Source organism: Pithys albifrons, chromosome 9 (assembly GCF_047495875.1).
Source record: "Pithys albifrons albifrons isolate INPA30051 chromosome 9, PitAlb_v1, whole genome shotgun sequence".
In the NCBI taxonomy this organism is placed as follows: domain Eukaryota; kingdom Metazoa; phylum Chordata; class Aves; order Passeriformes; family Thamnophilidae; genus Pithys; species Pithys albifrons.
The window spans coordinates 4,845,926-4,857,942 of record NC_092466.1 but is presented as its reverse complement, the minus strand read 5'-3'; the positions used below and the strand labels follow the sequence as shown (position 1 = coordinate 4,857,942).

At 45.8% G+C, this 12,017-nt stretch overlaps 1 protein-coding gene across 4 annotated transcripts; it reads right to left on the bottom strand.

The window, feature by feature from the left end:
- Positions 1-1,223: 1,223 nt before the first annotated feature.
- On the bottom strand, positions 1,224-11,990 carry IKZF5 (IKAROS family zinc finger 5). 4 transcript variants are annotated; one of them, XM_071563420.1, is made up of 6 exons: positions 11,927-11,990; positions 8,539-8,583; positions 7,653-7,747; positions 7,186-7,349; positions 6,722-6,904; positions 1,224-2,474 (listed from the first exon to the last, which is right to left on the bottom strand). In XM_071563420.1, exons 4-6 carry the CDS (start codon positions 7,316-7,318, stop codon positions 1,531-1,533), a joined length of 1,260 nt encoding a protein of 419 aa, XP_071419521.1. In that variant the 5' UTR covers positions 7,319-7,349; positions 7,653-7,747; positions 8,539-8,583; positions 11,927-11,990; the 3' UTR covers positions 1,224-1,530. The 4 variants fall into 4 exon arrangements, with proteins under 4 accessions (XP_071419521.1, XP_071419523.1, XP_071419522.1 ...); XM_071563422.1 differs by lacking the exon at positions 7,653-7,747; XM_071563421.1 differs by lacking the exons at positions 8,539-8,583; positions 11,927-11,990 and adding an exon at positions 8,413-8,532.
- Positions 11,991-12,017: the final 27 nt, after the last annotated feature.

Here is a 12,017-nt window from a genome sequence, read left to right as displayed (position 1 = left end):
TAGGTTTATATTAAAGTGCCTGTCCATTACCCTGGGGGCTTCTAAAGTAAGATGTATAGTATGAAAAAAATTAATTAAAATAATCACTTTCATTAACCTTTTGCCACCTACAATTCCTAAACACAAATGATTTCAGTGTAGTTCCTTTGCCTCCTACATGGGCAGGTCAGAACAGCCAGAGGCCCTTCCCCTTATTTCCAGCACACCCAAGGGCAATTAACTCTGGGAGAGGGCACAAAACAAGCCTCCAAGTGAGTTGACTTCACAATAAACTGGATCATACAACTCTCAAACATAAACAATCTCTCAATTGTAGCCTGACCCAACATAAAACTGAACAAAGGAGTTTTAATTTGTAAACCTCTTGTTTGTTTCTATTAGAACTCCTATCAGCAAAACAGAAGTCTAATTGTGCAAATTTTAAATATCTGTACAAATTAGTTTAAGGCAGTCAGAAGTCTCACAGAATATATATTAGTTCTACAAGCTCTTTATTACGTCTCTTTAAAACTTACCTCCTCTGGAAAAGACACAAATTTTGATAAGTGTAGTTTAAAATAGTGTGTCCTATTTAATTTTTTGTTTCCATAACTCATGAATGACAAGCTTTTTTTCCTATCAGACTCTTCTTCACAATAACCTGTTATCTTCTAGTTTTGTGATGAGTTTTTAAAATAGTTTAATTAGTGTTTGATCCCTAGAATGAAGAGTGTAGACTACTAAACAAAAACTTATTATAAACCTTCATCAGATTAAAGCAACTTTTACATCAAATTGGATTTGTATGTGAAAGTTGCTTCTGTTTGTTTTTCAGTAGAGTAGCCAAGTTTTTAAGGATAATTATGTCTCCAAAGTAGCCATATAGAATAACAGAATGGTTTGGGTTGGAAAAGACCTTAAAGATGATTTAGTTTCAGCCCCCCTGCCATGGGCAGGGACACCTTCCACCAGCCCAGGTTGCTCCAAGCCCTGTCCAGCCTGGCCTTGGACACTGACAGGGATGGGGCAGCCACAGCTTCTGTGGGCACCTGTGCCAGGGCCTGCCCACCCTCACAGGGAAGGATTTCTTTCTAATATCTAATTTAATCTACTCTCTGTCTGAATCCATTCCCCCTTGTCCTGTCACTACATGATGTGTCATTGCATTAACCTTTCCTATTTTATGGATAATATGTCTTGTCTTGCCAGGTATATAATCCAGTGATGGTTCAGGACACATGCTCTGCTTCTCCATTTGCAGAATGTTTATTGGGATTAAGTGCAAGCAACTTAAATTTAGCAACCACAGCATGTAAATGCATTCCAATCTTACAGCACTCTTGGCTTTTTTGAAAGGCTACATATAAAAGAACAACCAAATCCTACAGGAAATTTCCCTGGCAAGTTTTACAACGACACAGAAATAAATTTGCCTCCTTTGTCGAACTGATTACTGTGAATATTCCATGTGGGAATGTGCAAGCTTTCTATCAGCAAGTATGAAAAATAGACTGTAATATGTTAAAAAAACTAAAGAAAAGCACGTTTCAGTCAATGTTGGTTATGTTGGCCTCTTGCAAAGTGGCAAGCGAAGTCGTACTTGTTTTTACACTTACATCCACAGATGTTGCACTGGAAGGGATTTTCAAATCCATGACATCCCATATGAATAGTATAAAGGATATTGTCTGCAAAGTACATGTCACAGTGTGGGCAGTGGTGCAGGAGCTGAGGGTCCTGCACTGGGAGGGTTGGAGCTGGAGTACTTGGCTGGCTGTTACTCACACTGGTCGTACTGGTGTGGGCACTGCGATCGCTGCTGGGACCGGCCACGGGGCTGTAGGTCCTCTGATTGTGTGGAGGCCGAGGGTCTGGGCTGGTTGGAGAGGAGTTCTGGGGAATATTTGCTGACACAGCTGAAACTACTGCAGGTGCAGCAGGCGGCTGGATCATGAAAGGCTTTTCATCCTGACAGGAAACCACATCAGGAGAGGCTGGATTTTGGTTTTCGGGTGGCAAGCTGGACAACTGTCCAGCTAACGTGGAGAGCTGGTTTAAAGGATTATCCACCACCAGGTCCTGTGGATCTCTTGGCAACCCACTGCTCTGAGTCGTTTTTGCCATGCCGTCATACGCTTCAGTCTGGATATTGGGGATTTCATGGGTGAAGTCATTAAGGTAGTCTGGTTTCTGCACCACCATGGAAGGTGGACTCAAATTAATTAATGCTCTTCTGCTGTACCCCAAATTGCTGGTCTTCTTCTGCAAAACCCCCCACATTTTCTTGCTGCTCAGGGAAGACCTCGTGGCCTTGATAGGCACCATTTTGTGCTTGCGCCGGCGGTGGTGGGACAAGTTGCTCCTGTCGCTGCAGCGGAAGGAGCACAGTTCACACTTGTAGGGCTTCTCGCCGGTGTGGGAGCGCATGTGGGCCTCCAGGTGACGCTCGTAGGCCGAGGCAAAGGGACACAAGTGGCACCTGTGCGGCTTCTCACCTGGAAAACCAAAAAGATTGTGCTAAAGCACCTCGGAGCACTTGGAGAAGGCTGTTCGTGGGACTGTATGTGTGGCCAGACTCCGCGAACGCAGACTTGGGAAGGGCTCTCCCCACATGGGTGTGCCCTGTGCCCTTCCAGCCTGCGCAGTGGATGTTTTAGGTGAGGCTCAGCGTGCGCAGAACTGGCCCCACTGTTTCAGTCCTCAGGTCCATCTGCCACGGCCGAGCGAGCTTGGACAGTGACAGGAAAGTCCTCGGGACTGTCACAGCTCCCAGTACCAACCGGGGCTGACCCTGCTGAGCATCCGAGATCTGATGGGATGGGATGGCAGGGAGGCTTGAACTGCCTGGGGATGGTCCCCACTGAGACTGGAACTCAGGACCTTGGGATTCAGAGTCCAGAGTGCTCTCCTTTACACCTCAGGACCACCCAGGACTGTGAGTAGTTGCTCATAAAGCTCAGAGTCACTACGAGTCTCGAGCTTGGCTGAGTATCCAGTGGAAGAACAGAGAGCACTGGGACATCTCTGCCTCACTCAAGTGATAATAATAAGCACAGGAAAAAAAAGTTGAGTGGAATTGGCAAAATAAATAACCTGCATTGGAATTGCAGCAACAATGTCAAGGACTGAATGCAGTGATGTTTGTGTGGTGCCCCTAAATGGAGCCAGTCTCCTTCCCCTATGGAGCACGGGGATGTCTGTACCACCAAAATGAACCTCTCCTCACGGTGACTGAGTGTAAACCCTGAGGGAGGGTATCCTGCTGGCACCCTCCAAACATCCCTTATCAAACATCCTGGAAGTAGTATCTAAATAACCTGTGCACATGGGCATCCACTCAAGAACTGAGTTTTGAAAAAGGACCCCATGGCTAAAGAGTTATTAAAGAAAACAAAAGCCAGGTTCCCCCTGCAGAGCTGTGTGCTCTCCCAGATGTGATGGTCAGGTATTCTGCTTTCGCACAGGTAGAACTTTGCCCTTCTCTTAAATGAAATTTAGTCACATTAACACTTTAAAAATACTCACAGAAAACTTTCAAACACAATTACAGGCCATTTGTAACACAATGCTTTGGGATTTTTGATTTTCCCTTGACACACTGATCTTCTAGGAGTTACAGATCAAGTCTGCAATGTCAGAAACGCCTAAAGGATTTGATGTGTGTTCAGGTGCTGAAATGAAAGAACATCTTATCCTTCCTATCTAGAATTCCAGGTCAATGGTGAATCACTGTTGTGCAACCAATTCTCTTGCCACACAGCATGGCAAACTCAGAATGTGAGTGGGTTCCTTCTCTTTTTTTGAGGCATTTTCTACTATTTTAAGTACAGTCCAATACACCTGTTTTTGCTTTCAAAATCCATCTAGAACAACTGTAAAAGTCAGAGATCAGAATGCAAGAGGGCCCCTATTACACCACCAGCCCTGTTAGAGGCCCTGTAAGGTGGCATGTGACAGGTACTGGAAACTTTCCATGCTGAGCATCCCACAATTTGGAGTAACAGCCTGGGATACCAAATAGATTATTTTTTTCTCCTATATCACTGGCTCTTCAAGATGAAAGGAATTTTTGTGCTACCTCTAAGCATCTTCTCTGCACCAACTGAAACAATGATTCCTCCATGAGCACATCTAGATGTTCACACGTGGGTAAAGATTTGGTACAAACAGTGGTGTGAGAAGACTGACAAACTCCCTGCATTCACACACAACTTGCCATTCTGAATGGTCTTATTTCATTCTGATTACACAAAGATTTGCATCACATGTTGCACATCTGTAACACAACACAGCTGCTGAATTCCTCATTATCCTGCTGTCAGACTCAGCAGAAAGCCCATCCTGCAGCAGGTGCTACTTAATCATAGAATCAGCTGGGTTGGAAGAGACCTCCAAGATCATCAAGTCCAACCCTTAATCCAACCCCACTTTGATTACCAGACCATGGCACTCAGTGCCACGTCCAGTCTCACCTTAAAAACCTTGAGGGTTGGAGAATCCATCCCCTCTCTGGGCAGCCCATTCCAATGTCTGACCACTCTGTCTGTAAAGAACTTCTTCCTGATATCCAACCTAAATCTCCCCTGGCAGAGCTCAAGCCCGTGCCCTCTTGTCCTACTGCTGGTTGCCTGAGAGAAGAGTCCAACCCCCACCTGGCTACAACATCCTTTCAGGTAGTTGCAGAGAATGATAATGATGGTTGCATGATCATGCCTGGGCCTCAACTACTTTGGCAGACACCTTGCTACACTTGATGTTATCCAGGATGCACTACTTGTTTATTTGCACTGCTTTGAGGCCACCAGTCAGCTACCACCTCCCTACTTTAATGCTGATTCATCCCTCTGTGCATCCAACCCATCTCCTGGCCCCTTGCCATGATTCCAAGCAAAACAACTCTCAGGTCTGGGATCTCCTTGGCCTTGCATTAAAAAACAAACAAACAAAAAACCCACCAGGAAAACCAAGTGAAAAAAATGACCCTTTTCTTATTCTGGAGTCTCTTTGTACAAAGAAACAAAGTGGGGCTTTTTGAAGAGCCATTAAAGTCATGGCAAAGTGGTGTTGCCATCAGGACATGCAGTGCTGTATTAAAATTAAGGATGGAAATAAATTGTAACAAGGGAAAACTTATACAGAGAAAAAAAAGCAGTCTGAGATCCTTCTCTGTATCCTAAAACTGAACAGGTTGGTGTAGGGAAATGAACTGTCACTGCTGTCAGTCACTGGTATTTCATTATCAGACATGTCTCAACCAGAAATTTGGCTATGAAGTGTTCCCTGTGTGAAGGTGTGTCCAAACTGCTGGAACTCTTTGATGGACAGGAGGGTGACACCCCTGGATCCCTCTCTCAGTATAACCATGAAAATAAAACATTAGTCAAGGCCCAAATTTGCTTTGCCCTAGAAACCAAATTTGTGTAGCTCATGGAATGTTTGCTCCTGACTAATGACTGCTGGGTTAGAGACTTTTGAGGGTTCCAATTCTTGGTTGGAATCTTTCCTGCTTTTGTATATATTATGCTGCAACCACGATGAAATGGTCACAACCTCCCACAGGAATTGTTGGGCCCCCTCTAGACACTTAGAGGGCTCTCCTCCCTGAAGCAGCACAGGACAAAAAAGCATTCTGAAAACACAAGAGAGAACTGTTAACCCAAGATCTGAGGGTAGGAAAAGGTAGGCAACATCCAAGAGTAAGGGAAGGAATGCTGACCTACACTGATATCCACATTTTCATACCTAATAAAGAAGATTTGATTTTTTGCTCTCTAGTATGGCTAAAATTTATGACATTTGACATTAAGTAACACATTCATTCTGTTTGAGAAACCCCACACACACCATAAAAACCATCCCAAGAACCAGCAAGCACACAGTTCCAACATCATCTAGGAGCAATTTATGTCTCCCATCAGCTCTAACCATCCATCTGCTCATGCTGACACCTGGCCAGCAGGAACTGTGAGCTGGGGGATACAAGTTTTCAGATGGCAACAGCATCTTGCTGCTGAAAAGAGGTGATATTTTAAAGCTGATGTTACTTCTGCATATTTTAAGTACTATTTAAAAATGAGCTGTGTGAGTCTGCAGTACAGTTCTCTCATTTGCCAGAGAGCTGGATCTGACTTCAGGAACAGTTTAGGATATTCCAATCTTTATCCAGAGTTTTGCTTTTCAGCTTTATATACTCAAGAGTGGCAAATGCCCTCAAACGACCCACAATAGGTATTTTTTTGTTTTCATTATTGTTATCAATCAATTTGATATGTCCTCATTTTTGAATACTCTACCAACAGGAAAACCTTATTCTTATTACTATGCTTTGTACTTCCATGTCTAGAATGTTAAGAAGAACAGGAATATTTTCATAACTAAACAAGAGAGGAAGAAAAGCCCCTATAAATCTCCACGTAGCAATATGTACATTTGTCACTTTTCTGATCAGCACAGAAAAAAGACAAGTTATCTTTAGGGTCCTTCAATTCACATTGAAGCTTTCATACTACACTTTACTCCCATACAGTTACTTATAATAACACTCAGTAAAAATTTGGATAGTTTAAATAGGTACATGGCACACCTTTAAAAAAAACCCAGTCTAAAAAAAACAACCCAAACCACAGTTCTAATTGTTAAGAACTCTCAGGGTGGTTGAATTTGGCAGCTCCTCACATGCAAATCACAGCAGTGAGTAACTGCCCCGAGGCCCCAGAGCACAGCCCAGCACAACATTCCATACCTGTGTGGATCCTGATGTGCTCTATGAGCCGAGCTGTTCCTTTGCTGGCGTAGTTGCAGTAGCGACACTTCAGCTTCCCATCAAATGTCCTTTCAAACCCATCCACTAACATTCCTGAGTTTTCATCCAGTGAAACTTCAACAGAACGATGGTCCAGGCCATTCTGATCACCTTCTGTGCCCCCTGTGAATAACAGGATGCAGGTTTTCATCAAGAATCTGTGGGACACTGTCATGCTGTGAGAATATGCCAAATACCTTCTGCTTCTCCAGGCCCTTGGTCTTCAAATGTAACTATAAAAACGTGCCCTGATTAAAACAAGGGAACATTCACATCTTTTGTGATGTGAAAATGACTATCAGAAGTGCTTCCACACAACTGCAGCACCTGCATAATTATCTGGACTGTAAAGGGTGCAGTCACTCTCAAAACCAGTCAAGTTTATGGCACTGAAATGAGCTCACCTCCCTGCAGAGTCTCCACTTCCCTGTCGCCAGTAACTGATCCAGAAATCATATTTACATGTTGAGTCTGCTGTGTAAGATACTCCTGAAAATCTTTTACAAAGTCCAATGGTTCTGCCTTCTTTTCCCCCATATTGGCTCTTTACATTTACAATGTCTTGTGCCTAGAAGGAAAAATGTTTTCAGAACAGAAGTGTCATTGAGTTTGAACACACTCATAAAAACAAATTTGGGGTTTGGTTTGTTTTTTCAAGTGAAGGGTTACTCTTATCACACAGCACAATTCTATGCAGAGATTGACAACCACAAGAATGTTATTTTTAGACGTTTTAACTCAATAAAGTTCACTGAATACAACTTATGATGAAATTGTTTTCATCAACAGTAACATAATGGCAACAACAAATTGGATAAAATTACATAATAATCAAAATCAACTTGCCTTTCTCTAAAAAAATGGATCATACCTGAATTTCACTTCCCTGCTAAGTAGCAAACATGCTCCAAAATGTATTCCCAACACACCAGATAAAAAGCACAGAGCACAGGTTCTCCATTTTCCCTGGAAAAAGAGAAAGGAAATGCAAGTCCCTTTGAGCTGAAAGAAGGAAACTTGAGAAAATATTCCTGTTTTGGAAGACAGGCTCTAACACTCTACTGCTCTAATAAAAGTTACACTTGCAGCAAAAACTTCTCAGAGGCTGCACCCCCTCCTTCCTGAAAGACAGTTCTGCCTCACTGACCATTGGAAGAGTTTCTCTGGTGAACATCTGGCTCCAAAAAATCCCAGAGCTGGGTCAGTCAGTTATGGAAGTTGTAATGTTGGAGAGCAGCAGAGATGAAAAGAAGTCTTAAAAAAAGCACCACTTCACAGTTCTCACAAAATTGTAGCTGTCTATCCTGAATACAATTCTCAGTCCATTTCATTACTTTGAACTGAAATAATAAAAATATTCACCAGAAGTCAGGGGTCAGGCTCTTTTTGAGGGCTGCAAATAACAAACCTCTAAAAAGTCTTAATTCACAATGAATTTGGGAAGACAGAACCTGGGATTCAGTTGGGAAGAGGGTAACAAGTCTGTCCCATTCCTGCAGATTATAATCAGAAATAATTTACAATGCTACAATTTCAACAAGAATAAGCCTTTTTTTAATAGCCACTAAACAAAGCATTAGGTGACCTAGAGAAACTCAAGTTCTGAGTCCAGTATTTGCAAAGCTACTTACAAGTGTTTGTTCATTTTTGGCATCCAGACAAGCATGTTCTTTCACATCACATCAAAGGGTGCCCAGCTACCAGCATTTATTATCACCATTAACTTAGATCAGAACACATCAATTTTGCCCACCAACCTTGTGAAGGCTTAAGTTAATTTGTGTTCCACTTGTTGGTGTCTCCTGCAAAAAAACAAAGACATCAGGATATGAATTAAGGATAAGGAAGAGAAAACAGGACAATGTAAAGTAGAGTCCTGACCAGGCCAAGTTTCCACTAATAACAGTAAGAAATAACAATTTAAAATTAAACCATTCTAAACAGTGAATGCCAGAATGGTTTGAGTTGGAAGGGACTTTTAAGACCATCCAGTGTCACCCCCTGCCACGGGCAGGGCCCTTCCACTACTCCAGGTTGCTCCAAGCCCTGTCCAACCTGGCCTTGGACACTCCCAGGGATGGGGCAGCCACAGCTCCTCTGGGCAACCTGTGCCAGGGCCTGCCCACCCTCCCAGGCAGGAATTTCTTCCCAATATCCCACCTATCCCTGCCCTCTGGCAGTGGGAAGCCATTCCCTGTGTCCTGTCCCTCCATCCCTTGTCCAAAGTTCCTCTCCAGCTCTCCTGGAGCCCCTTTAGGCACTGGAAAGGGCAATTAGATCATCTCAAAGCCTTCTCTTCTCCAGGCTGAACAGCCCAAATTCTCTGAGTCTTAACTGATTTGACTCACTGCTTTTATAATGTCATTCAATTCTGAAAGAAAATTACACAAAATTTCATGAACAGCTTAGGGGGAAGACATTATTTTGATGATCAACTGCATAAAACTTCCTCTCTCTTCGTGCTGATTTAACATGAAAACACTCCATCCTTTTCTTCACATCAGTGTAGGGAAGTCACTACAATTTAAGCAAGGGGGCACGATGGGCTCAAGCTCTGCCAGGGGAAATTGAAGTTGGAGATCAGAAAAAAATCCTTTGCAGAGAGAGGAATCAGGCATCGGAATCGGCTGCCCAGAGAGGGGGTGGAGTCCCCATCCCTGGAGGTTTTTCAACTGAGCTTGGCCGTGGCACTGAGTGCCATGATCTGGTAAAGGGACTGGAGTTGGACCAAGGGTTGGACTGATGATCTTGGAGGTCTTTTCCAACCCAATCCATTCTATGACTCTATAAGCACCACCCCAAACCTCACATATGCTCAAAAGAACTTTTTGTGATTTTATGTGGTACTTGTTACAGCTACACAGCCAGCAGCTCTCCTTTTTAGGGGACAATGATGCACATCTGATCCTCGCTCTGCCCATCCTGCAAAGCAGTGAATGTAATTCTAATTCTCAGACACTGAGCAGCCCAGCTCGTGTTTCACACAGGAGGGATGGGCTGATCACAGTGAGTGTTACTCGAGCTCTACTTACACAACTGCACCTCCTCAAGCTTTACACAGTGATAAGCAGAGCACAGGGAACTCCTTTCTCTGCACAGGCACAGCTGCTGGACTGAACACTGGTCATAGCACTGAGCTGAGCTCAGTTTATTGCTGAAGAAGAATGTGCCAGGATGAAATATCCTGCCTAAATAATTCCACTAAAGAAAATAGTTAATGCTGTTTTCTTACTGCAGTAAACCAAGTAGTTTCACACGCAGTCAGAATTAATCCTGCAGTAATTAAAAGATAATAAAATGAGGACATGGATGCAATAAGAGAATAAAATGACTACGAGCACATGTATGCATCCCACTTTCTTTCAAGGAATCCAGGAAGAAAGAAAGGGAGATCTTTCTGTTCCATCTTTTCCAGGGCAAATAACTCAAGGGAACAAGGATCCCAAACTCTATCCAAGCTGTTCCTGCTCCCAGTTTTGACCGTGGGAAGGCGGACTGAATTGCAGCATTGGTGGTTTCTGGGCTAAGCCCCACGACTTGTCATCAGCCCCCAGACAGCCCTGGTTGATCCTGATCCTCCCCCAACCTCCTCCAGCCCATGTGAGGGCAGGAAGCCACATGACCACAGGAAACCTCCCACAAATCCACCTGTCCAGTTCTGGGCTCCTCAGGACAAGAGAGACAGGGAGGTCCTGGGGTGGGAATGATGGCAGGCCATGAAGCAGATTGGGGACTGGAGAATCTCCTTCATCAGGAAAGGCTGAGGGAGCTGGGGCTGCTCAGCCTCGGGAGGAGACACTGAGACCAATCAATGTGTATGAATATCTAAAGGGAGGGGTCAGGGAATGAACCAGGCTCTGCTTGGGGGTGCCCAGCAATAGGACAAGAGGAATGGGCAGGAACTGATGCCCAGGAAGTTCCACCTGAACATGAGGAAGAACTTCTTCCCTGTGCAGTCAGTGAGCACTGGAAGAGATTGCCCAGAGTGGGTGTTGAGTCTCCCTCACTGGAGATACTGCAGAGCTGTCTGGACACACTCCTGTGCCATGTGCACTGGGATGACCCTGCTGGAGCAGGGAGTTGGGACCAGATGACCCGTTGTGCTCCTTTATCATATAATCACAGAATTATAGAATATGCTGAGTAGGAAGGGACCCACAGAGATCATCCAGTCCAACCCCTGTCCCTGCACAGACACCCCAACAGTCTCACCCTGTCACCCAGAGCATCATCCAAACCCTCCTGGAGCTCTGGCAGCCTTGGGGCTGTGCCCACTGCCCTGGGGAGCCTGGTCAGTGCCCACCACCCTCTGGGAAAGGACCTTCTCCTGAGAACCAACCTGACCCTGCCCTGGCACAGCTCCAGCCATTCCCTGGGTGCTGTTCCTGGTCCCCACAGAGCAGAGCTCAGTGCCTGCCCCTCCCAAGGAAGTTGTACCTGTAGTGAGGTCTCCCCTCAGTCTCCTGCTCTCCAGTTGAACACACTAAGTGCCCTCAGTGTCCTCAAGGCCCTTCCTCATCTTCACCGCCCTCCTTTGAACATTCTCTTTAGATCTTTCTTATATTGTGGTGCCCAAAACTACCCCAACAGAGCAGGTGAGGCCTCCCCAGTGCAGAGCAGAGCGGGACAATCTCCTCCCTGATGTGATGCTGTGCCTGATGCCGCCCCCCGCACAGGGATATCCCCCCTGGCTCCAGGGCACTGCTGACTCGTGGCCAACTGGCCATGGACCAGGACCCCCAGGGCTCTTTCCTGGCACTGCTTTCCAGCATCTCATTCCCTGGTTTACACACACAGTCAAGGCTGACCGTCCCAGGCGCAGAATCCGGCACTTGCCCTTGTTTAACTTCCAACCTGACCGGTTCCATGATTCCTGTGACTCCGTGATTTCCATGCCTCCGTGATTCCCGTGTCCCCCCGCCCTCAGACCAAGGCGGCGGCAGAAGCAGCCGCAGGGCTGACCCGGCCCCGCTCCCGGGGGGCCAGCGCGGCCCTCCCCGAGAGCTGTGGCCCCGCCGCCGCCGCCGCCGCCGCTCTGAGGGCACAGTGGGGAGGAAAGGGGAAGGAGGGGAGGAGAGGCGGAGGGCAGGAAAAGGCAGGAGTGGGAGAGAGAGGAAGGAGGCAGCGCACGGGTCGATCACTCACCCACCGGCGCCGCTCCCGCCGCCCGCCATGTTTGTTGTGCCTCCCCCGGCCCCGCCCGGCCCCGCCCACCGCGATCTCGCGAGACCCGCGC